Source organism: Microcaecilia unicolor, chromosome 9 (assembly GCF_901765095.1).
Source record: "Microcaecilia unicolor chromosome 9, aMicUni1.1, whole genome shotgun sequence".
Lineage (NCBI taxonomy): Eukaryota > Metazoa > Chordata > Amphibia > Gymnophiona > Siphonopidae > Microcaecilia > Microcaecilia unicolor.
This window is the reverse complement of record NC_044039.1, coordinates 58,924,775-58,950,507: the sequence shown is the minus strand read 5'-3', so window position 1 is coordinate 58,950,507 and position 25,733 is coordinate 58,924,775. Positions and strand designations below refer to the sequence as shown.

General features: G+C 42.2%; 1 protein-coding gene across 1 annotated transcript in view; it reads right to left on the bottom strand.

The window, feature by feature from the left end:
* The window catches only part of CAPRIN2 (caprin family member 2), a 701,412-nt gene that overhangs the window by 134,816 nt on the left and 540,863 nt on the right, over positions 1–25,733 (bottom strand). Inside the window, 1 exon segment of the mRNA XM_030214677.1 lies at positions 15,698–15,877. Within this exon segment, the coding sequence (XP_030070537.1) occupies positions 15,698–15,877 (180 nt within the window).

Below are 25,733 nucleotides of genomic sequence, written 5' to 3'. Positions count from 1 at the left end.
TTAAACTTTGCCAAGCTAACTGCCATCACCACGTTCTCCGGCAACGAATTCCAGAGTTTAATTACGCGTTGGTTGAAGAAAACTTTTTTTCCTATTTGTTTTAAATTTACTACACTGTGGTTTCATCGCATGCCCCCTAGTCCTAGTATTTTTGGAAAGCGTGAACAGATGCTTCACATCCACCTGTTCCACGCCACTCATTATTTTATATACCTCTATCATGTCTCCCCTCAGCCTTCTCTTCTCCAAGCTGAAAAGCCTTAGCCTCCTTAGTCTTTCTTCATAGGGAAGTCGTCTCATCCCTGCTATCATTTTTGTCGCCCTTCGCTGCACCTTTTCCAATTCCACTATATCTTTCTTGAGATGTGGCGACCAGAATTGGACACAGTACTCCAGGTGCGGTCGCACCATGGAGCGATACAACGGCTTTATAACATCCTCACATCTGTTTTCCATACCTTTCCTAATAATACCCAACATTCTATTCGCTTTCCTAGCCGCAGCAGCACACTAAGCAGAAGGTTTCAGTGTATTATCGAAGATGACACCCAGATCCCTTTCTTGGTCCATAACTCCTAACGTGGAACCTTGCATGACGTAGCTATAATTCGGGTTCTTTTTCCCCCCACATGCATCACTTTGCACTTGCTCACATTAAATGTCACCTACCATTTAGCCGCCCAGTCTCCCAGTTTTGCAAGGTCCGCTTGTAATTTTTCACAATCCCCTCGAGAGTTAACGACTTTGAATAACTTTGTGTCATCAGCAAATTTAAATTACCTCGCTAGTTACTCCCATCTCTAAATCATTTATAAATATATTAAAAAGCAGCGGTCCTAGCACTGACCCCTGAGGAACCCCACTAACTACCCTTCTCCATTGTGAATATGCCCATTTAACCCCACTCTCTGTTTCTTGTCCTTCAACCACTTTTTAATCCACAATAGGACATTTCCTCCTATCCCATGACCCTCCAATTTCCTCTGTAGCCTTTCATGAGGTACCTTGTCAAATGCCTTTTGAAAATTCAGATACACAATATCAACTGGCTCCCCTTTGTCCACATGTTTGTCTACTCCTTCAAAGAATTGAAGTAAATTGGTCAGGCAAGATTTCCCCACACTAAAGCTGTGCTGACTTGGTCTCAGTAATCCATGTCCTTGGATGTGCTCTGTAATTTTGCTTTTAATAATAGCCTCTACCATTTTCCCTGGCACCGACGTCAGACTCACCGGTCTATAATTTCCCGGATCTCCCCGGACCCTTTTTTAAAAATCGGCGTTACATTGGCCACCCTCCATTCTTCCGGTACCACGCTCGATTTTAAGGATAAATTGCATATCACTAACAGTAGCTCCGCAAGTTCATTTTTCAGTTCTATCAGTACTCTAGGATGAATACCATCTGGTCCAGGTGATTTGCTACTCTTCAGTTTGCCAAACTGCCACATTACATCCTCAAGGTTTACTGTGAATTCAGTAAGTTTCTCCGACTCGTCCGCTTGAAATACCATTTCCGACACCGGTATCCCACCCAAATCTTCCTCGGTGAAGACCGAAGCAAAGAATTCCTTTAATCTCTCCGCTACGTGTCTTCCTTGATCGCCACTTTTACCCCTCGGTCATCAAGCAGCTCAACCGATTCTTTTGCCGGCTTCCTGCTTTTAATATACCGAATTTTTTTTTACTATGTTTTTTTTGCTTCTATTGCTATGTTTTTTTTGCTTCTATTGCTATGTTTTTTCATAATCCCTCTTGGCCTTCTTTATCTGCGCCTTGCATTTGCTTTGACACTCCTTATGCTGCTTCTTGTTATTTTCATTGTTAGCTTCTTCCATTTTCTGAAGGCGTTTCTTTTAGCCCTAATAGCTTCATTCACTTCACTTTTTAACCATGCCAGCTGTCTTTTGGACTTCCGTCTTTCTTTTCTAATTCGCAGAATATGTTTGGCCTGGGCCTCCAGGATGGTATTTTTGAATAGCATCCACGCATGTTGTACAGTTTTTACCCTCCCAGTTGCCCCTCTAAGTTTTTTTTTTAACCATTCTTCTCATTTTATCATAGTCTCCTTTTTTAAAGTTAAACGCTAACGTATTTGACTTCCTGTGTATAGTTACTTCAAGGTTGATATCAAAGCTGATCATAGATGGACCGTGCAGGTCTTTTTCTGCCGTCATCTACTATGTTACTATGTATTATGATCACTTTTATCAAGTGGCCCCAGTACCATAACGTTCCCCACCAGTCTAGAATTTTTCCTTCTCTTGTCGGCTCCTGCACCAGCTGCTCCATAAAGCTGTCCTTGATTTCATCAAGGAATTGTACCTCTCTAGGGTGTCCCGATGTCACATTTGCCCAGTCTATATTTGGGTAATTGAAGTTACCCATTATTATCGCATTGCCCATTTTGTTTGCGTCTCTGATTCCTTTTATCATTTCTGCGTCTTCCTGCTCATCCTGGCGAGGCGGACGGTAGTACACTCCTATCACCGTCCTTTTCCCTTTTATACATGGAATTTCAAACCACAATGATTCAAAGGTGTGATTTGTGTCCTGCTGAATTTGTAATCTATCTGAGTCAAGGCTCTCGTTAATATACAATGCTACCCCTCCACCAGTCCGGTCCACCCTAACACTATGATATACTTTGTACCCCGATATGACAGTGTCCCACTAGTTATCCTTCCACCAGGTCTCAGTAATGCCTATTATATCCAATTTTTCATTTAGTGCAATATATTCCAACTCTCCCATCTTATTTCTTAGACTCCTAGCATTTGCATATAGACATTTCAGAATATGTTTGTTGTTCCTATTTGCATGATGCTTAGTACTTGACACTAATGATTTGACATCTTTTGTTGTATTTAAGGGCACCTGGCCTACCACAGTCTCTTGCGCAACCTCACTATCCAGAAACCCTAGCTTCCCTGTTTGTGAGGTATCCTTGCAAGATACCTTATCCCGAACCATGCGCTGTTGTGCAACTGTCGGCCTTTCCCAAATATCTAGTTTAAAAGCTGCTCTCTCATACAGTTGTCCATGAGTAAACACTGGTTCTGGGAGGAAAATGCCAACTTTTTCAAATGTTTGTCCTTGTGACTTGTTAATTGTCATTGTAAACGCCAATTTCACAGGAAATTGTTTTCAACGTAATGTAAATGGGAGGTCAGTGTTAGATGGTGCTAGTTCAATATATGGGATAAAAACAGTACTCCCTGCAGTTGACCCAGTGATTACTTTAATAATGAGGTTAGGTTTCAAGTCTTTGACTATTAAGCAAGTTCCGTTACATAAACCTTGCTTGGTATTTAAATTCCTGAGTAGGATAATTATGGCTCCAATTTTTAAATGCAGTTTATGGCAAGGCATGCCAGTTGGAGTTTGTTCAATTTTTTCCGTAGTTTATTTAACTTAATGCTTGCTTCAATAATGTGAGCTTGATCACCGTGTGGTACCAATGGTAGAGTTTGTTGAAAATCTCCACCAAGGAGAACAACTTTACCGCCAAATGGTTTCTGATTGTTCATAATGTCCTTGAGGAGTCTGTCTACAGCAGTAAGTGCTATACTGGGTGCCATAGTTGATTCATCCCAAAGAAGGATTTTAGCATCTCTAATGAGTGAAGCATCGCTTGATGATAATCTGATACTTGATGTTTTGACGTTTCCAGTAGAGGAACAGGTAAACTGTGAATGATGTTCGTCCTCCTGGAAGGAGATTTGCAGCAATTCCTGTAGAAGCAACAGGTAGTGCAATTCCTCCATCTCCTCGGATGGTGCTCAGGATAGTGTTATACGTATACGTTTTTTCCACTTCCATCAGGACCGTCTAGGAAGAAGCACGTGTGGGTTATGTTTGTATTGCAGGCAGAAACTATAGTATGAAATGCTTCTTTTTGCTCATTATTTAGTCTTTCTAGCATTTGTTGAGCTTTACGCTTTTCATCTCCAACGTTGAAGGCAAGTTTAGGATCTTCCAGTCTCTGGATGACTGTTGGTAAACCATAGTGTTCAAGTTTTTTGCCATGTGTAGTCAGAACGGTTTGGATTTTCTGAAGGCACAATTGTTCACAAACCAAGCAATCACCTTGGCAACCATGGATGTGTTGAAAATCTTGTATCATAGTAAGTTTGTATTTTTGGAATATTTGGAAAACATTTGATGGTACAGCAAAAACACAAATGTATGCAAAAAGGTGTCTGATTTCATGTGGCATGCTGCATGTGACTGCATTGTCTAAGGTGTTCCCCCACAGAGCTTCGTTGTCAATGAGCCCCATTTTCTTGAATGCATCTTGAAATGTATTATAAAGAATACGTTCAACTATTTTTAAGTCTTCAAATGACTTAGCCCCTGGTTGGTGTAGTAGAATTAGCCTTAAGTAACAAAAGGAAGTGGGAATGCAAACCAGGATTCCCAAGAACTGGACCACAGAAGTAGTGAAAGTAAAACAAAGTTTATTAACTAAAAAAAATGACTCGACACAATGTTGCGTTTCAGCCGAAAGGCCTACATCAGGAGTCTATATTCTGGAATAAAAATGAATATCCGAAACTGGCAATGATGGATTATGGTAGTCTTTAAAAAAGACCGTTAGTGAGAACACTCTTGCTAGATCACATATGAATCAGTCTGATCAATACTGATTTTGGGTTGCAGGTCATAGTAATGAACAGATCTGGCTTGCCATATTTGCGAACTATTGCCATAGCATCCTGATAAAATTGATGCATATTTCTTGGGCTGCCGGCAAATGATGGTAAAATAAATGCCTGACCAGGTGTAAATCCTCCATTTGCAGCTTCATTTGAAAGGTGGTCCATTAACCCAGAGTATTTTTCAACTAACAGTTTTTGATTTTGTCGAATATAATTGTTTGCCTCTGTTTTAATATATGCATCAACAAAATATTGTTGCGTTAGTTTTCCTGCACTAAGAAAAGGATTGAATTAATCTCTTATTGACAAACGGTACCCATAGTACTGCATTTGCGTAACTCTTACTCTTGGGTTGTTTGATTTGTGACGGAGGTGCATTATACATTTTGGTTGTTTAGACAAAGGAATATATATCCTCCAGCTTTGATCTCCATAAGGAGTAATGGATATACCATTGGTTCCAGATTGGGGTCTAACACACTATTATCCCAGTTTTGTTTTCTTCATTTGGCATGTTTCAGCAGTGTATTATCAGATCTCTATGTAAGGGAGGTTCCCCATCTGTATTTTGAAAAATGAAATCCACCTCATTGGCTCTAGGGGCATTGTATCGTCTTTGATCATTTTTGCGATCATGAACAATGGCCATTGAAACTGTTGGAGGTTCTATTCTTCGTCATTGAGCTTCACATATGTATTCATTTTCTACTTCATAAAGCATCTTGCATGCGTCTGCAAATGGATTTTCCGGGCCATAAAATCGCTTAATTGTGTCATTAATGTATGGTTGATCTGTGCATTCGGGGAGATCCGTACACTCTGAACGGCTGCTTCATCAGGATCAAGAATATATAATTGAGCAAATTGTCTTTGATTGTCATTTTGAGGATGTAGTACTGCTGCTCTATGGTAAATAGTACCATTAATTCGAAAACAATAAGGACCATAGCCGGATGGTGGTGCAATGTTAGCTCCCATGGATGCAAAAACTAAGGAACTATTAATGGACCTAATGTTTTGTAAAAAATTCTTAGAATATTGATGTTCTCCGGAGAGAAGCTGTTGTATTAATTAATTGTACCGCATAGGAGCCAACTTTTCAAAATTATTGGGGGTGCTAAGCCCAATGGAAATGACTCCTCCCTGGACACATACAAGGAATTTTCTCAATATTGGGGGTGCTCAAGCACCCAGAGCACCCACAGAGTCGGCTCCAATAGTGCCATGCACCATTATCTGTAATAACATTTATCAAACTCTTTTTACACCTCGCCTGGGGCTGATAGCTTACCAGGTCAGCTTTATTTGGAGGGCCTGGACCTTCCCCAGCTTTCTCAATTGGATAGGGACTTTTTGAACATGCCTATCCATTCTGATGAGGTTCACTAGGCGATTCAGTGAAGCCAGTTGGGTAAATCCCCAGGACAGACTGTTTTCGTGCCTAGTTTTACAAGCCACAGGCCATTGCATCACTTTTGTACAAAATGTTCAATGCTTGGGTGGATGAGGAAAATTGCCTTACACTTTGATTTAGCTCAAATTATTGTTTTGCTGAAGCCTGGGTTGAGACCCTACTCTTCCTGAGTCATATTGCCTAATCTCCCTCAAACCATGAGGTGAAACATCTTGCAAAGATACTAATCAACTGGGTCGCATGCTACCTTCCATCTACATGATTCTCAGGTGGGCTTTGTCCAGGGTCGTTCAGTGGCCAAAAACCTCTGGCAAATCTTGGCTTCCTTGGAGCTTGTGGACAAATGGGGGTTTGCCTCCTTTACTATTCAGTTTTGATGTAAAGACCTTAGACCAGGTCCACTGTGATTTTTTTTTATTAGCTGCCATGGACAAATATGATTTTACTGGGAGGTTTGTATCTACGGTTAAGGTGTTGTATTCCTCACCCCAAGCCCATGAGGTCAATGGTCAAGTGTCTGACAATTTTTTGATTAGTCACAGGATCAGGCACGGGTATTCCTTGTCACCACTTTCGTCTTGACTTTAGCTCCTCTTATCCAAGAGGATCATGATGTCCAGGGGGTTATCGTTGGCAGGGAATCCTTTAAGCTGGCAATGTTTTCAAATGACCTCCTGGTGCTACTTATGGAAGAGTAACACGCAATTCTGGAACGCTCTGCCACGTAATTTAAAAGCGACCTATGAACTGACCAACTTCCGCAAACTGCTGAAGACCCATCTCTTCGACAAAATATACCACAAAGACCAATACATGTGAAACCCCCAAACATATCTAGCTACGTTAAGAATGTCTATATCATATTACTATCATGATTTCCATTACCACGCAACTCAAAACACTTTTGTAACACTAAATGTCAATTCTCCTATAATTTCCACTACCCATGATATATTGTAAGCCACATTGAGCCTGCAAAGAGGTGGGATAATGTGGGATACAAATGCAATAAATAAATAAATAAAAATTTGAATAAAAGAAAGAATAAAGAAGCTGTACTAAAGTTGACTTAGGGAAGAAAGCAACAAACTGAAGACCTGGGTAATAAAAAAATGAAGAGCTTAGGGATTGTAAACACATGTCAAAAACGTGCACTGGAAGCAGAAACAACCTGATAAATGCCCCAAGATGTAATCAGATTCTTTAAAAAAAAAAAAAAAAAGTCTCTAGGTGCCATATAGGTAACCCAGGGGAACTTTTAGCAACATGCTGGAAATGTTAAAGCTTACAGTCAAGGATCTACCACCTATAGTGAAGATCAAAAGCATCAAGGTACAGAACAGCATTACCTGATATTACAGATACCTTGGAAACGTCTCTGGAGAATGTGGGATATTAGGCAACACTACTGGTACCCTCTGCTTTTGAATCCAATAAAACTCATTCTTAATTTGTACTTCCACCGTAGAGAAACTGTTTTTGTGTAAGAAACTTGTGCTTTATAGATGTATGTAAAGACTTAGGAACACCAGTGGCAGTTCCTAGCTCTGTGTACTACAACTGTTTTTCTTCTATTTCCAGCAATATATTTGGTTAGAGTGAATAATGTTCAGTCTATTTTCTATGAGCCCAAACAGCTTTTTTGGATTTTCTTAATTTCCAATACAAACTGGAGTAGCCAGTTAGAGCTCTAATATATATCCTTAGAATTCCAGATATTTGAGTATTTGCCTTATTCCTTTTTGTAGTTTAATATATAATTTCCTTTGTTGCTGTTTTCTGTGTTTCCCCCAATTTGAGAGATAGAGTGGACTGTATCAAGTGTTCTGGTTGTGAAATCAAGATTCTATAAATTAAAAGGGTAGCCCTAATTGTGACCATTTTGTGGGCCTTAAGAGCATTCATAACCAACTTTATATTTGTGACAGTTTGCCTTCTTAAGCCAAAATGGTTGAACAAGCTTGACTGAGATAGGGCAACATCAATTTGTGATAATTTTGATTATGTAGCTAGAGTAGATCAAGAACATACATAAGAACATATGTGTTGTCATAGTGGGACAGACAGAAGGTCCATCAAGCCCAATCCTATTTCCCACAGTGGCCAATTCAGATCACAAGTACATGGCAAGATTCCAAAATAGTAAAATAGTTATACTAATTATCCTAGAAATAAGCAGTGGATTTTACCAAGTCCATCTTAACAATGGCTTATGGACATTTAGAAAATAATCCAAAACTTTTAAAAACCTTGCTAAGTTAACTACTTTTACCACATTCTCTGGCAACAAAATTGTATGATGTGATACCCGCCAGCGAGCCTTCACAGGAGTAGCCCCCATGCTCTGGAATTTACTCCCAGAGGGACTACATATAACTCAAGACTACCTCTACTTCAGGAAGCAGGTGAAAGCCCGGCTCTTCTCTGACTATACACCCATTCTGTACCTGGACTAGCTTGCAACACATACTGTAACTTAGATCAGTTCCTCATCTCTTGCCTAACTATGCAAAGAACTTGCCTTGAGTTTAGCTAACCAAATCATCCCAACTGACACTGTACCATGCATCTTGTCCCATCATATATCTGCTCTTGGTCCCTCAGCAATATGGTAAGCTGTTAATGTAGAAAATCTTTATCATCTTATCTATGTAGTTATGTTCTAATGCATGATTAGGTGTATCATTAGTATTATGCTAATACTATATTATATCTCTGGTATTTGAATTTGTGCTGTTGAATGTGTATATTTTTGATACTGTCCCATAGTAGTTCTATTACTAGGTTTCAATTTACTGTTTTCAAGTTTAACTCATTTATTGCATTTATGTTTATATTTGGTCATTTTACTATTGTTAACAAAATTGTAAATTTTATATTAAACTGTACCTGCTGTACATTGCCTTGGGTAATCTTCATAAATGTGGTTAATAAATCCCAATAAAACAAATTCCAGAGTTTAAATACACATTGAGTGAAGCAATATTTTCTCCGGTTTGTTTTATTTTAATTTTTTTTTAGTTTCATATTTTTTATTAGTTTTCAATACAGTACAAACAATTAGCAACAACTGTGCAACATGAATCGTGAACTGCTGGACCAAATTCTCCGGTTTGTTTTAAACGTACTATTTAGTAGCTTCATTGCATGTCCCCTAGTGTTAGTATTTTTGGAGAGTAAACAAGCGATTCACCTCTACCTGTTCCACTTTTCTCAGTATTATAGACTTTCTCCAAGCTAAAGAGCCCCAGCCACTTTAGCCTTTTCTCATAGGTAAGTCATCCCATCCCCTTAGCATTTGTCATCTTTCTACCTTTTCTAATTCTGCTACATCTTAACACAGTGACTAGAACTGCACACAGTATTCGAGGTGCGGTCATAAAATGAAGCGATATAAAGACATTTTCATACCTTTCCTATTAATTCTTAACATTCTATTTGCTTTCTTAGACACCACTCCACACTGATCAGAGGGTTCCAACGTATCAACAATTACACCTAGATCCTTTTCCTGAGTGGCAATTCCTAATGTGGAACCTTGTATCACATAACTATAGTTTAGGCTCATCTTTCCCATGTGCATCACTTTGCACTTGCTCGCAATAAAAGTATCTGCCATTTGGATTCCCAGTCTCTTAAGGTCTTCTTGCAATTTTTCACAGTCATCTTGTGATTTAACAACTTTGAATAACTGAAATCAGCAAATTTAATTACTTCACTAGTTAAATCACAATTCTAGATTTATAAATGTTAAAAAGCCATGGTCCAGCACAGACCCCTGGGGAACCCTATCTACCCTTTCCGTTGAGAATACCAACCATTTAGCCCTACTTTGCTTTCTATCTTTTAATCCACAACATTACCTCCTATTCCATGACTAATTTCCTCAAGAGCTTTTCATGAGGTACTTTGTCAAATGCCTTTTGAAAATCCAGATACACAATATCTTTCTTTCTTGAACCTTCATCTCCTTCCCTCATTCTTGGGGATTTTAACATTCATGTTAATGATCCCTCTGACTCTTATGCTTCTCAGTTTCTTGCTTTAACATCCTCTGTCAATGTTCAACTGTGCCCCACTACCCCTATTCACCACAATGGCCACTGTCTTGATCTTCTCCAACTGCGCATTCTGCACCTCAGCTCTTCCCCTCTCTGACCGACCATCATCTGATAACTCTCACACCAAGTCCTGTCCAATCTCCACCAGTTCTTTAGGAATCTTCAAGCTATTGACAACCACTCTATCCTCCAGTGTTTCAAACCTCTTCTCAACCACTGTTATCCAAATCAGTTAATGAGGCTGTCTTCCTATAATACTATTCTCTCCTCTGGATACTCTTGCTCCTCCCATTCCCCAGTTGACCAACTCTTGGCTCAAACACTCATCTCTACCACACTGAACACTCTCCTCAAAGTGCCTTCACCTCCAACCCCCCCCCCCCCTCATTTTCTTCTCAGACTCAGAGTACTTTCATAAGGTTCAAGATTAACCTAGAGTTCTCAACCAAGTCACCTCTACCTCCCCTTCCCCTAGTCCAGTGGCATAGCAGGTGGGGCTGTCACCCGGGGCGGTTCGCCGTTGCACCCCCACCCCTGGGTGCAGCATGATGACACCCCCCCCCCCCAGACGACCAGCTCCTGCACCCTACCTTTAAAAAGAATACCGGGAGTCGCGCCTGCCCTGCACGTACAAGAAATGTGGACCGTCAGCTCTTCTCTCGCTCTGTCCCGCCCTTGTGGAAATAGGAAGTTGCGTCAGCGGAGGGCGGGACAGAGCAAGGGAAGAGCCGATGGTCCACATTTCTTGTACGTGCAGGGCAGGCGCGACTCCCAGTATTCTTTTTAAAGGTGGGGGGTGTCGATTTGCCAAGGGGGGGGAGCTGGCAGGGAGCACCCCCTCCCGAGCAGACACCCGGGGAGGACCGCCCCTCCCGCCCCCCCCCCCCTTGCTACGCCACTGCCCTAGTCCATTCCTTAACCATCCTTTTCTGAAATCACTGAAGAGGAAACTGCACATTCTTTCCTCTGATCCTATTCCCACTCATTTACTTAGAACTCTCTCTCCTACTGTCATCCTGTCATACACCTCAATCTTTCACTTTCCACTGCAACTGTTCCTGATGTCTTCAAACATGCGGTAGTTACACCACTCCTCAAAAAAACCTTCTTTAGACCCTACCTGTCCTAACTATTGACCCATCTCCTTCTTCCCTTTCCTATCCAAGCTACTTGAACATGCTGTTCACTGACGTTGCCTTGACTTTTTCATCTCAAGCTATTCTTGATCCACTTCAATCTGGCTTTCACCCTCCACATTCAACTGAAACAGCGCTTGCGAAAGTCTCCAGTGACCTGTTCCTGGTCTCTATTCTATCCCTCATCCTTCTTGATCTGCAGCTTTTGACACTGTTGATCACCACCTACTCCTTGATACACTGTCTTTATTTGGATTTCAGGGCTCATCTCTCCCACACTTTTAGTGTATACTCTGGTAGATCCTCCACTTCTATCCCATTATCAGTTGGTGTACCTCAGGGCTCTGTCCTCTTCTTTTCTCCATCTATACTTCTTCCCTTGTGCTCTGATCTCATCCCGTGGTTTTCAGTATCACCTTTATGTTGATGACTCCCAGATCTACCTCTACACCAGAAATTTCAGCAGGAATCCAGGCCCAAGTATTAGCCTGCCTGTCTGACATTGCTGCCTGGATGTCTCACCGCCATCCAGTGGTGTTCCTAGATTGGCTGCCACCCGGCGCTGATTGCCACTGTGCCTGCCCCCCCCCCCCCCCCGGCGCATCACTCTTACTTCCTGGGGGTGAAGGGAGCAGGGAACTGGCAGAGCTGACCGCCACACAGCTGCTCCCTGCACCCCCTTGAAGTGTGCACCCTGGGCGGACCGCCCCCCACCACCATCTGAAACTAAACATGACTTAAGACTGAACTTATCTTTCCCCCTAAACCCACCTTTCCTCCTCCCCCATTCTCTATCTCCACAGATAACACTCATCCTCCCCATCTCATCAGTTCGTAACCACGTGGTCATCTGATGACTCTCTCTGCACATATCCAAAAGACTGCTAAAACCTGTAGTTTCTTTCTCGATAGTATCACCAAAATTTGTCCCTTCCTTTCTGAGCACACTACCAAAACTCTTATCCACACTCTTACCTCTCTTGCTTCTCACAGGTCTCCCACTAAGCCACCTCTCTCCCCTTCCATCTGTTCAGAATTCTGCTGCACTGCTTATATCCACCAGTCTCGCTATGCTCATATTAGCCCTCTACTTAAGTCACTTCTTTAGCTACCTATCCATTTCCGCATAAAGCTCCTCAATACCTCTCCACTCTTCTCTCTCCCTAACAGTGGCATAGCCAGACAGCCAATTTTGGGTGGGCCTGAGCACAAAGTGGGTGGGCACAAAATTTTCTCTCCCCCCCCCCCTCCCCAAAATTGGCTGTCTGGCTATCCACTGCCCCGAACCCCACCCCCCCCCCCCCCAAGCCACTGCAGGTTTCTCCGGCACCACCTACCGGCACCCAATGGGCCTTCTTTCCCCTCCCTCCGTCGGGCAGCGCCAACCTAACTGTACAACAAAGCTGCACGGCACCGGGTCCATCAGCATGCTGCCTCTAGCTCCTACCTTGTCATCTTTCGGCAGAGGTGTTAGTTCTGCTGTTAAATCTGCAGCGGATCCACGCGGTGCCAGGGCTGTCTCTCTGTACGCTGCAGCGACTGCTTCCTCTGCGCTAGCCCCGCCTCACCTCCGATACTCTTTCTGAAGAGGCGGGGCTAGCGCAGAGGAAGCAGTCGCAGCAGCGTACAGACAGCCCTGGCACCGTGTGGATCCGCTGCAGATTTAGCAGCAGAACTAACACCTCTGCTGAAAGATGACAAGGTAGGAGCTAGCGGCAGCATGCTGACGGACCCGGTGCCGTGCAGCTTTGTTGTACAGTTAGGCTGGCGCACGCTGCCCGACGGAGAGAGGGGAAGAAGGCCCATTGGGTGCTCCGTTGCTGGGTGGGCCTGAGCCCAAATTGGGTGGGCCCAGGCCCGCCCAGGCCCACCCATGGCTACGCCCCTGCTCCCTAAACTCCGTTCATTGTGTAAACCTCTTATCTGTACTCTTCTCCACTGCCAACTCCAGACTCTGTTCCTTTTAGGCCTGCAGTCAGTACGTCAAGCTCCATCTCTGGCCATCTTCAAATCTAGGCTAAAAGTCTAACTTTTTGAAGCTGCTTTTAACTCTTAACCCCTATTCAATTGTTCAGTGAACATGTCTGTTTTGTCATTCCCACCTTAAGTATTTCCCTTATTTGTCCTATTTGTCTGTCCTGATTAGATTGTAAGCTCTAGCAGGGACTGTCTCTTCATATTAAAAGTGTACAGTGCTGCATACATCTAGTAGCACTAAGAAGAGATTATTATTATTAGTAGTAGTAGTAATATCGACCAGCTCACCTTTATTCATGTGTTTATTCATCCCTTTAAAAAAATGTAGTAGACATGGCGAGGCAAGGTTTCCCTTGAGGAGACAACCACCTGAGCACTTGTTTTAACCTCTCTGACTATGAAATCACACTTAGGTACCTATCCAAAACTGTATCTGTGCCAACATGGATGAGCTGTCAAAAACTCCCTCCCCCCTTTTTTCTGCTTTAAACCTTTGACCTGTTAAGTCAAAACACTATCTTTGTCCATTCATAATATTCATAATTCTTATTTTTATGACCAGTCAGCTGCTCTTCTAGATTACTTCTACTAGGGAGATCACCCACCATCTATTACCCTCATCTCTCATCATCAGCCCATTTATAAGTCCATACTTTTCCAGTTTACAGTATCAAAGTGCATATTAATGAGGCTCCTTTAATATCCTTCTCAAACCTCTCAAAAACTCACTTGTCTTGGAGTTGCTGTAGTTACTAAGGAATGTATTGCCAACATAGCTATGTTTCATCTGCCTCAGGACAATTTATCTCCTATAAAGTCAGAGCAAAAAATAGTTCACATGTTGTGACACCATAAATAGTTAAGACTGAAGGTATGTAAAAGGTTTTAACTATTTATGGTGTCACATTATAAACTGTATCAATAATGTTTTTTCCTCTAACTTTATAGAAGATCAGTTGTCCTGAGGTGAAACAACTATGCCAACAATATGTTCCTTATTAACGACAGTAACTCCATCAAGATCAGCAAGTTTGTTTGTGATAATTACAGAGTTTGAGATAAATATTAAAGGAGCCAAGTTAATATGAATTTTGGTGATATTGTACGCTGGAAAAGAATAAATGGACAGAGGGGGAGGAAGCAGGAGTTTCTTGGTGAGTTTCTGAATGAATCTGTGCTTGGAAGCTTGTTTATTTTGCTTGCTTGCTATTGAAAATTATATTTATTTGGATTTTGCTCACACTTTTCAGTAGTAGCTCAAGGCGAGTTGTATTCAGGTACACTGGGTACTTCCCCTGGAGGGCTCACAATCTAAGTTTGCACCTGAGGCAATGGAGGGTTAAGGCTTGCCCAAGATCACAAGGAGCAGCAGTAGGATTTAAATCTGCCATCTCTGGATGTCAAGACCAGTGCTCTAACCACTAGGCCACTCCTCCATGGTTTGCTGTATCTTTTGCCATGCTCTTAAAAATGATTTAAACATAAATAGACTGATGAGATATGGCGGACAGTAGTCTCCTTAGTAGAAGTGATCTAGAAGAGCAGCTGCCACAGACTGGTCCTAAAAATTAAAATTATGACAGTTATAAATGAGTGGATGAAGATGTGACAAATTTTTAAAAAAATCAAATACTTATGTATATATAAAAAAGGTCAAAATAATTTTGTAAGGGAGAGTTTTTGACAGTGCTGGGTTTTTTTCCTGTTACAATCCCCTGCTTGATTTTATATATTTGGGGGGACCCTTTATACAACAGATACGCAGCATCGGTTAATAGTCATTAGGCTTGATGTGTCTTGGCAAGCTCTATCATCATGAGTTTTGGCATAATCACCTCCTCCCAGCAGTGCCAAAACTGGGCCTTGGGGGAGGGAGTGGCCATAGCTATTGCTGAGGCAGCTGTGGCTGCAATGCAGTCTGCTGGGACAGAGGTCTTGACTGGACTGAGCAACAGGTGTGCAGCTTAACTCTGTCATTGCAGTTTGGGCAGATATTGAGCAGATTCTTCCCATCTTTTTACATTGAGCCAATACGTGAAGACAGGAGAGTTATGACCATTTGGGGGCACAACAGAAAAAGAGAAGGGAGAGGAGCAGCTGAATGTGGGAACTCCTATACATGCCCAGTAAGACTAAGGCTATTTAGCTACAGAGCATCTAGGAAGAGTGCCTCTCCCCCTCCCACCCCCGTGTCTCTGGAGAATATTTCAAACTTAGCATTATGTCTACTAACTTGACCTAATCCCCACATGCACACACATCCAGTTATAGCAGGTTGACATGTAGCAGATCCCAAGCTTATCAGATATTGATCATTGGGGGAAGAGAATCTGAGCTGAGTGAGGAAAAGTGTAGGTAAAGGTAATGCTCAAATTCTTTAAAGCAGCCTCTTCAAACTTTTATGCCAAACTATTCAAAAAATTCAAACCAAAACAATGTAAACACTTACCTTTAAATCCAATGGGTGAGCGATATGTATTGGCTGTTCCTCTTGTACCTCGAGGAGCTCCTCTAACTAAGCCACGATTGTTAAATGGTTGGGAAGCTCTGGGGAAAGCATTAGTTTGTGCTGGATAAAAGGCAACACTACTATTCACAGAAACATTTCCCGCAGGCTGACCAGTACTGGCTGTTAAAAAAAAAAAAAAAAAAAAAAAAAAGTTTTAAACTACTCCACCTTGAGTGGTTTCAAATCAAACCAAATCAGTAAGAGCTGCCTTATATTGGAGTTTCATAGTGAAATCCACAACACATCTGTACAATCTGGCTTGCATGTCATGATGGGGTTATTCTGGCATGGGACCGCTATGTCACTAGAGAATAGCTTAGGTTTTTGTTTTAAAATCCTACTGCATGCAAGGGACTTGTACAGTTTTGAGTTAATACCTGTTCCTATGTTCACCACCCCAACCTCCTTTCTTACAATTGGCAGGTAACCATGCCCAGTTGGCTGAAAATATCTTCTAGTTCAGTTCTTGTTTCCAGCTGTACCAACTTAATGAAACCAGCTTTCATGACCACTCTAACTTGACTCTGTTTTTCCCATGTTGTCAAGACTATGGAAGTCAAAAAGCAAGTTAATGTGACGTGGAGGGGCATAATCGAACGGGGCGCCCAAGTTTTCCTGAGGGCGTACCCGCAGGACGGCCCCATAAAAGGGGCGGGGAAACCGCTATTATCGAAACAAGATGGGCATCCATCTTTCGTTTCGATAATACGATCGGGCACGATCGGGGACGCCCAAACCTCAACATTTAGGTCGACCTTAGAGATGGTCGTCCCCGGTTTTCGGCGATAATGGAAACCGAGGATGCCCATCTCAAGAATGACCAAATCCAAGCTATTTGGTCGTGAGAGGAGCCAGCATTCATAGTGCACTGGTCCCCCTCACATGCCAGGACACCAACCGGGCACCCTAGGGGGCACTGCAGTGGACTTCACAAATTGCTCCCAGGTGCATAACTCCCTTACCTTCGGTGCTGAGCCCCCCAACCCCCCCCCCCCCCCCACACACACAACTGTACACCACTACCATAGCCCTAAGGGGTGAAGGGGGGCACCTACATGTGGGTTTTGAAGGGCTCACATTTACCAGCACAAGTTTAACAGGTAGGGGGGATGGGCTTGGGTCTGCCTGCCTGAAGTGCACTGCACCCACTAAAACTGCTCCAGGGACCTGCAGACTGCTGTCATGGAGCTGGGTATGACATTTGAGGCTGGCATAGAGGCTGGCAAAAAATAAATTTTAATTTTTTTTTAGGGTGGGAGGGGGTTAGTGACCACTGGGGGAGTAAGGGAAGGTCATCCCCGATTCCCTCCAGTGGTCATCTGGTCAGTTCGGGCACTTTTTTGAGGCTTGGTCGTGGAAAAAAAAATGGACCAAGTAAAGTCGACCAAATGCTCGTCAGGGAATCCTTCTTTTTTCCATTATAGGCAGAGGACGCCCATCTCTTAAGCACGTCCCAGTCCCGCCTTCGCTACGCCTCTGACACACCCCCGTGAAGTTTGGTCGTCCCCGCGATGGACTGCAGTTGAAGGCACCCAAAATCGGCTTTCGATTATGATGATTTGGGTGACCCTGAGAGAAGGATGCCCATCTCCCGATTTGTGTCGGAAGATGGGCGCCCTTCTCTTTCAAAAATGCACCTGCTAGTCTCAATTAGGATTTTGCATTCCTAGAACCCCGATTTATTTTGCAGACTCAAATTTGCTTGCTTGCTATAGACCCATCCAAGCTCACAGTTGAAACCCAAGTATAAAAAGCTGCAAAAACATCAAGAAACTGGAGATTGTCAGTACCAGTTCTAGTATTCCTGGCAGGGTGATTACAGCATAGCCTTAATTCATAAGTACATAAGTATTGCCATACTGGGAAAGACCAAAGGACCATCGAGCCCAGCATCCTGTTTCTAACAGTTGCCAATCCAGGTCACAAATACCCGGCAAGATCCCCAAAATATACAAAACATTATTTGAAATTAACGTTGCCAACCACCTGTTTGACCTATAGCCTTCTGGTATAAAACCAATATCAAAATGTTTGCCAAGTCTGCTGTGAAAAGCTACTCGACACAAAGCAGTCTGTATACAGGGGGAATATACAACTTACCAAGGCAACCGTAGGCAGATATTTGGGAGACTAGTGAAAAGTGTGTTAGTTTTTCTCCTAGTAACCTTGCAGTCTAAGTATATAATTAGAAGTACCACAAGGATATGGGGCTGCACCTGTAACAAGTGAAACTTAATGTCACACATGTGACTAACTGATTTTGTAACACAAAACTTACCCTTATATTAAAACATGACAACTGAAATGTGTACAGATTACAAGTTTTTGATACATTTCCAACACAGCAATAACACTTGATTATACAAATACAACAAAGTTAGAATATAAGTTGTCACAGTCAAGCAGTACACAGGAGTCGTGGTGCTCAACTGAATATCATGTTTCCTGAATCAGTGAAATTATACAAATGTTTAGCTAAGCTACTACCATTATTCATTTCTATAGCACTACTAGATATACACAGCACTGTGCACATATGCAAGTATTTTGTCCCTAGTGGGCTCACAATCTAAGTTTACCGACATGAAGCCTAAGCTGGGATGTTTTCCATTAAAAAAATTAAAATTGGTTTACCCAAGACTAGACTTATTAGAAAAGAAATGGAGAATAAAACAGAATGCAATCATGGGTATATTATATTTTCTGTCAGGCTGTTATGTTTCTTGGACCACCATAAAGGAACAATGTGTGGTTTTAAGGCTATTACTATTGTTTATATTTGTGGTCAGACTGTTTCTACTGCTATGCTTTGTGATAAAAAAACACTTAAAAATTAAAACAGATTACAATGCTATTTGTCATCATATCATGCACCTCAAGTGGTGATATCAAAGTGAGAATTATAGGTACAAAGATCAACCAAAATAATAAAGAGATACAACTCTGCTACAAGGAAAGGCTAAAGAGGCTCGAGCTGTTCAGCTTGAAAAGATGGCCGAGGGGAAGATATGATAGAGGTCTTATAAAATGAGTAGAGAAGGGGTAAAGAAAATCACCTGTTAACTTCATTATGTGCCCCTAGCCCTTGTACTTTTGAAAAGAGTTAAGTAGAACTTCACTCAACAAAATTAAGCTCATTTGACAACAGACTTATGAAAATAAGTTGCAGGCCAATGCTCAGAAGCTAATACTGGCACTAGACGTGATTAACTCCAGAATAGTGCTGGTGTTAAGCTGCACAAAATGCTCAGAGGGCTCTAGTACCAGAAACAATCCACCCACCAAAAATCAGCACAAATATTTAAATTAAACAAAAGTGATGTTTAAGAGGGTCATCAGGTATTCCCTCTCATGCTCAAAGAATAGGGCAGGAAACAAAGCTGCCCCTGAGGCTGGAAACCTTGAACAGAGGAACAAGATCAGAAAAGTAGCAGCAGAGACTGGCAGTAGGGTGCTTGAACAGAGAGGACCAGTATCTAAAAAGCAGCAGCAGGGGACTCAGTTTGGAGGGTAAACAAAAAAATCTAGAGTGAAGTTCAGCTTCCCAAAAAAGACAAAGAAAAGCAGTTAGCGTTTTTAATAGCAAGGTCAGGCTTTCCTGTAGTAAAAAAACAAAACAAAAACGCTGGACTCCATCACTACACTCAAGGGAGGAGTTCCTACATAGTCTCCCTGCTTACCACAGCCCGTTAGTATAGCAACATTTAAAAAAGGGTTTGACAAGTTCTTAAAGAAAGAAGAGTCCATAATCCATTAAGGTGAACTTGTGAAAACTACTGTCTATTCCTAAAATAATCTGTATGAAATCTGTTTTCCTCTATTGTGATCCTGCCAGTTATTTGTGCCCAGGTAATTTGCAGACAAAATATGGAAATGGGGCTGAGCCAAGACCAGAAGTAAACTTATTCCTATATATATAATACACCATTTGTAAATAGAAAGGAAGCTATGTACATATATTTGAAAAACATTTAATAAAGTATACCACCACCTAGTAGGAGGGCAGTCAGTGGAACACTAGTACAAATTATATTGCAATGATAATGTGGATCAAATCGTAGGGGAGGGGGGCCTGCGCTATACGTTAAAGAGGAAATTTAATCAAACAAAAGAAACATTCTGTATGAAGATAGTTTGGAATATTCATTTAGCCAATGTTTCATTACACACAATCCTTTCTTCTTAGCAGATTACAAAAATCACATACACAATCAAAGTACATAAGTAATGCCATACTGGGAAAAGACCAAGGGTCCATCGAGCCCAGCATCTTGTCCACGACAGCGGCCAATCCAGGCCAAGGGCACCTGGCAAGCTTCCCAAACGTACAAACATTCTATACATGTTATTCCTGGGATTTTGGATTTTTCCAAGCCCGTTTAGTAGCGGTTTATGGACTTGTCCTTTAGGAAACCGTCCAACCCCTTGTTAAACTCTGCTAAGCTAATCGCCTTCACCACATTTTCCGGCAATGAATTCCAGAGTTCAATTACACGTTGGGTGAAGAAAAATTTTCTCCGATTTGTTTTAAATTTACTACACTGTAGTTTAATCGCATGCCCCCTAGTCCTAGTATTTTTGGAAAGCGTGAACAGACGCTTCACATCCACCTGTTCCACTCCACTCATTATTTTATATACCTCTATCATGTCTCCCCTCAGCCGTCTCTTCTCCAAACTGAATAGCCCTAGCCTCCTTAGTCTTTCTTCATAGGGAAGTCGTCCCATCCCCGCTATCATTTTAGTCGCCCTTCGCTGCACCTTTTCCAATTCTACTATATCTTTCTTGAGATGCGGCGACCAGAATTGAACACAATACTCAAGGTGCGGTCGCACCATGGAGCGATACAACGGCATTATAACATCCTCACACCTGTTTTCCATACCTTTCCTAATAATACCCAACATTCTATTCGCTTTCCTAGCCGCAGCAGCACACTGAGCAGAAGGTTTCAGCGTGTTATCGACGACGACACCCAGATCCCTTTCTTGGTCCGTAACTCCTAACGTGGAACCTTGCATGACGTAGCTATAATTCGGGTTCTTTTTTCCCACATGCATCACCTTGCACTTGCTCACATTAAACGTCATCTGCCATTTAGCCGCCCAGTCTCCCAGTCTCGTAAGGTCCTCTTGTAATTTTTCACAGTCCTGTCTCTAAGACAAACTTCTCTAAGACAACAAAATCTCTAAAAAGAGATTTATTGTTAACAGTGATTGATCCAAGGTAGCCATGTATCAGCCCCTTCAACCCTATTTTCCCTTAGAGCCTCCTGCGTCATCAAATGCTTCTAAAAAAGCAGTGTTTCAATTTTATGTATTTCAAGCGGTAAATTATTGCATAATTTAGGCCCCACAATTTGAAAAGTAGCAGCACGGAGGCCTAACAAACTCACCGATCAAAACTTGGAACATCCAATAAGTGCTCTCTCTTAGACCTTAATGTGTAGGTTTATAAATTTTAAAAGTAGAAGCAAGCAAAGATGAACCTGCTTTATTCAATGCTTTGAAAATTAACTTAAGAACCTTAAATTCAATCCTATAAACAACCGACAGCCAGGACAATGATGCTAACGTAGATGTAATATGTTCCTTACTCGATTTAACAACAAATCATGCCACTGAATTTTGGGCAATCTGGAGTGCTCGTAGCATATAGCCCAGCAACCCAAACAATAAAACACTGCAATAATCAAAGTGGAGAAAAATAGCAGCTTGCAAAATTGCCTGAAAATCAAGAGAACTATCAGGATAGAGTTTACTGTTAGGGCTATACTATCATATATGTTCTGCCAGGACAGAACAAACAGATGAGGAAAAGTAACAGAAATTAGAAAAGCTGGCAAAATTGGGCAACATTATAATAATGGGTGATTTCAATTACCCTACTACTGACCAGATAAGTGAAACATCAGGGAGTGAAAGGGAGGTAATTCCGAGATGTAAAATTACTGCTTCTTATAGCAGCTGGTCCAAGAAGAAACAAGAGGGGGAGCTATTTTAGATCTAGTCCTTAGTGGAATACAGGAGTTCATACAAATTAACAGTGTTGCATCTGCTTGCAAACAGTGATAACAGTCAAATCTGAGCTAACATATGGAGTCAAGTCACCAAGGAAATCTAGCGTAGCAGCATTTCATTTTCAAACAGGTGACAAAATGAGAAAAAATGGTTAAAAACAACCTAAGAAGGATCAGCTGCAAATGTCAGAACTTAAATCAGACATGGATATTTAAAAATACCATCTTGGAAGCCCAGATCAGATATATTCCACGTATTAATAAAGATTGAAAGCGCAGCAAATCTTAGCTAGCGCGGTTAAAAAGTGAAGTGAAAGATGCTGTTAGAGCCAAAAAACATCATTCGAAAAATGGAAAAAGGATCCAAATGAAGAAAATAAGCAACGAGCAAAGTGTTGATAAGAGCACCTAAGAAAATATGAAGAGATACTTGCCAAAGAAGCAAAAAGCTAACAACTTTCAGGTACATCAAGCAGAAAGCCTATGAGGGAATCCATGGGACCATTAGATCATCAAGGAGCAAAAGAAGCACTCAGGGAGAACAATGCTAAAAGACTGGATTTTTAGCTTTTGTCTTTACTGAAGATCTGTACCAGATATGGTATTAAAGAGTGACAATGCTTAGGAACTGAAATTTCATTGAACCTGGAAGATGTACCAAACCAAATTGACAAATTAAAGAGTAGTAAATCACCTGGACCAGATTGAGTTATTTCAGTACCCTGGGGTGCACACTAACATGACATTGTTGATCTGTTAAAATCATCTACAGTGGCAATCCAAGATGGCGGCGTAGTAAGAAGCACAGAACAGCAGCTCTGAGCCTGATCTGGTAGAAAAAAATACTTTCAAGCAGAATGCTACATACAAAAAGAAAGGGGGTAATGCGGGTAGTTCCCCCCCTACCTCGACTCCCACAGTGCCTCAATCGGGTATCGAACGCTTTTTTGTGCCAGTCTCCCATACAACAGGAGATACGGAGCCTTTAGCAGGGCTCTCTGGGGAAGCGGAGGCCCTGCAAGGCGAAGAAATATCTCTCTCTCCACCTGCAATTGTGAAACCTCCATGCCCAGCGTCTACGACGGAGCCCGATGAACAGGGACGCCCTACCGGAAGTGTTGCGGGCGAAACTGCTAGTGAGGGGCGGGAAACGTCGGGGCAGTCGCCGAAAGCAGAAGATCAATAAGAACATCGAAGGAGGTAAACTTGGCAATGATATGGACAATGCTGAATAAAATGGACACGACATTACAACGAACATCAGGAGAAGTGAGTGCTTTTGAAAAAAAATTTAAAGAATTGAATTTTTTTTTTTTTTTCAATTCTCTTTATTGTCGTCAGTACAATACATGCTCATAAATCGTACTATCTAATACAAGCCATCAATACTTGGAACATCGTGACCTTCATCACAGAAATACACACAAATAACATTCATGAAGCACAATTGCACTAACATTTTCTTCTATTCCCTTCCCCCCTCCCTCCCCTGAACCCCCCCTTGCCTGCCCCCCTCCCCCCTTATATGAACTCCAGTGGTGATAGGAAACCTTACCATCTTATCAGTTCCTCCAACTTCTGCCAAAGTAATGCATACTGTCTGTTATCTATGTTTGGGGATTTCTTATACACTGTGTTCTCATACCTTGCCATTTCTTTAACCTTCGCCACCCAACAATTATAGGGTACTGGTTCTACCTTTGTCCAACACTGCAGGATAGTTTTTTTAGCTGCCAGGGTAGCCATATACAAGAATCTCCTTTGTGGTTGAGATAACCCCTGTTCTAGGAGATCTGTCTGGTCCCCCAACAGCAACGAATGGTAGGACCATTCTACCTTCTCCTGGATTACTGTGTTCAATACTCCAAAAATTTGGTTCCATAGTATCAGTTTAGGACATTCCAGGAAGCTATGTAAAAAGGTACCAATACCTGCCTGGCATTTGGAACATGTGTCCGATTCCCACAGTTTCATTTTCTTCCCCTTTTCACAAGTGATATATGCCCTATGGAGCAATTTAAACTGAGTTTCTTGCCAATCCGCAGGTTTGACAAATTCGGCTAGTGATACAAACAGGAAGTTAAATTGGGCTTGCGAATATTCAGTTCCCAATTCTCTATTCCATGCATAGACAGCTCCTCCCTTCCCACTAGCTGGTATAGCCATCTTCGTCAGCTTATACCACGTAGATAATTTATTGCCCTTCGGGGGTAAACATAACACCATCTTATCCAGTTTCCCATATGTCCATCCATTCCCATACTTCCTCCACGCCTGTAGCCAATAGTGTCGTGCTTGCAGATAGTGTAACATTTGATTGTTTGGGATCCTCCATGTTTCCTTCACTTGCGAGAAGAGAAGGAAACTATTGCCCTCTGTGGATACCAAGTCTCCCCAAATCACACATCCATTCTCTGCCCATTTTGTAAATACAGAGGGGCCCATGCCCACTGGGAAGTCTACCAGTCCCACCATTCTTTGAAAGGGCGAGGCAGACGGGCTTCTATCCTGTCGACTCCTCCACCACTTCCACGCTGTGCGGAGCGGTGTGAGAAAGCTAAACTGCTTGTTTGCAATGGTACCTAGCCCTGGAGAGGTGTGTAGTAGATTTATAAACGAATATGGTTTGCACCAGTCCTCCCACCAGTGGTTTGGGGTGAATTTTGCTTGGCCGCTAATACCTTCGTATATTATACGCATCAGTGCTGCCACGTTGTAAAGGCGTAGCTCAGGTAGATTAAGACCACCCCTCTCCCTGTTAAGTATTAACACCTGATGTCCTATGCGAGCACCTTTATGTCTCCATATGAATGACCTTATAGTGGATCTAAATAACCTTTCATCCTGTCTCTTAATCCATATGGGTATTGCTTGCAATGGGTACAATAGCTTTGGCAACAGAACCATCTTAACCAATGCTATTCTTCCATAGAGTGATAAGGGGAGATCTTTCCATCTCTCACAAGTTTGCCTGATCTTATCAATTTGTTCCATTATATTTTTCTTATACATCACTAATGGGTTAGTACTCAAAAAAATCCCCAAATAGCGCATTGCCTGTGATACTGGTGGTATAGGGAGACTACCAAAGCTTGAGGTGTCATGAGTTCCCGATAATGGTAGTTCCGATTTATCACAATTGACCCTTAACCCCGACACGTCCCCGAACTGCTTTACTAAGAGCAGTGCCTGATCTAGGTGGGTAAATGCATCCTGCAGGTATAAGAGGATATCGTCCGCAAATAAATTGATGCGGATCTCCTTCCCCCCCACCATGAGTCCCCTAATCTTGTCACTCTGCCTTATTTTAATCGCCAGCGGTTCAATTGCCATCAGGAACAGTAGTGGCGACAGCGGGCACCCTTGCCTTGTTCCCCTCTGCAACTCAAAGCTCTCTGTTAGGGTGTTATTTATCATCAGCCGTGCTCTTGGTTTAGTGTATAAGGTCTTAACCCACTCAATGAATCTACCACTGATCCCGTACTTCTCCATCACCCAGAAGAGATACTGCCATGATATGCTGTCGAAGGCTTTTTCCATGTCTAGTCCCGCTATCACCTCATTCCCCTTTGTTCCTCTGTAAGTGTGGATCGCCGCCGATGCTCTAATAAGATTCATTGATGCGTACCGGCCCGGAACAAACCCCGCCTGATCTTCCTGTACTACCCTGGACAGGGATAGGTTCATTCTTCGAGCTAAAATGGCTGCCAGGAGTTTAACGTCCTGGTTTAGTAAGGATATGGGGCGGTAAGATCCCACCTGCCCGGGGTCCTTTCCTGGTTTTGGAATTAATATAATATGTGCTAGATTTTGGTTATGCTGACCGTCAGCCCCTCCCCCTGATAGACCATTAAAGAAGTCAACCAATGGCTTAGTAATATCTGCCATTAAGATCTTATAGTATTCAGATCCATATCCGTCTGGGCCTGGGGCTTTAGTCAGCTTTAATGCTTTAAT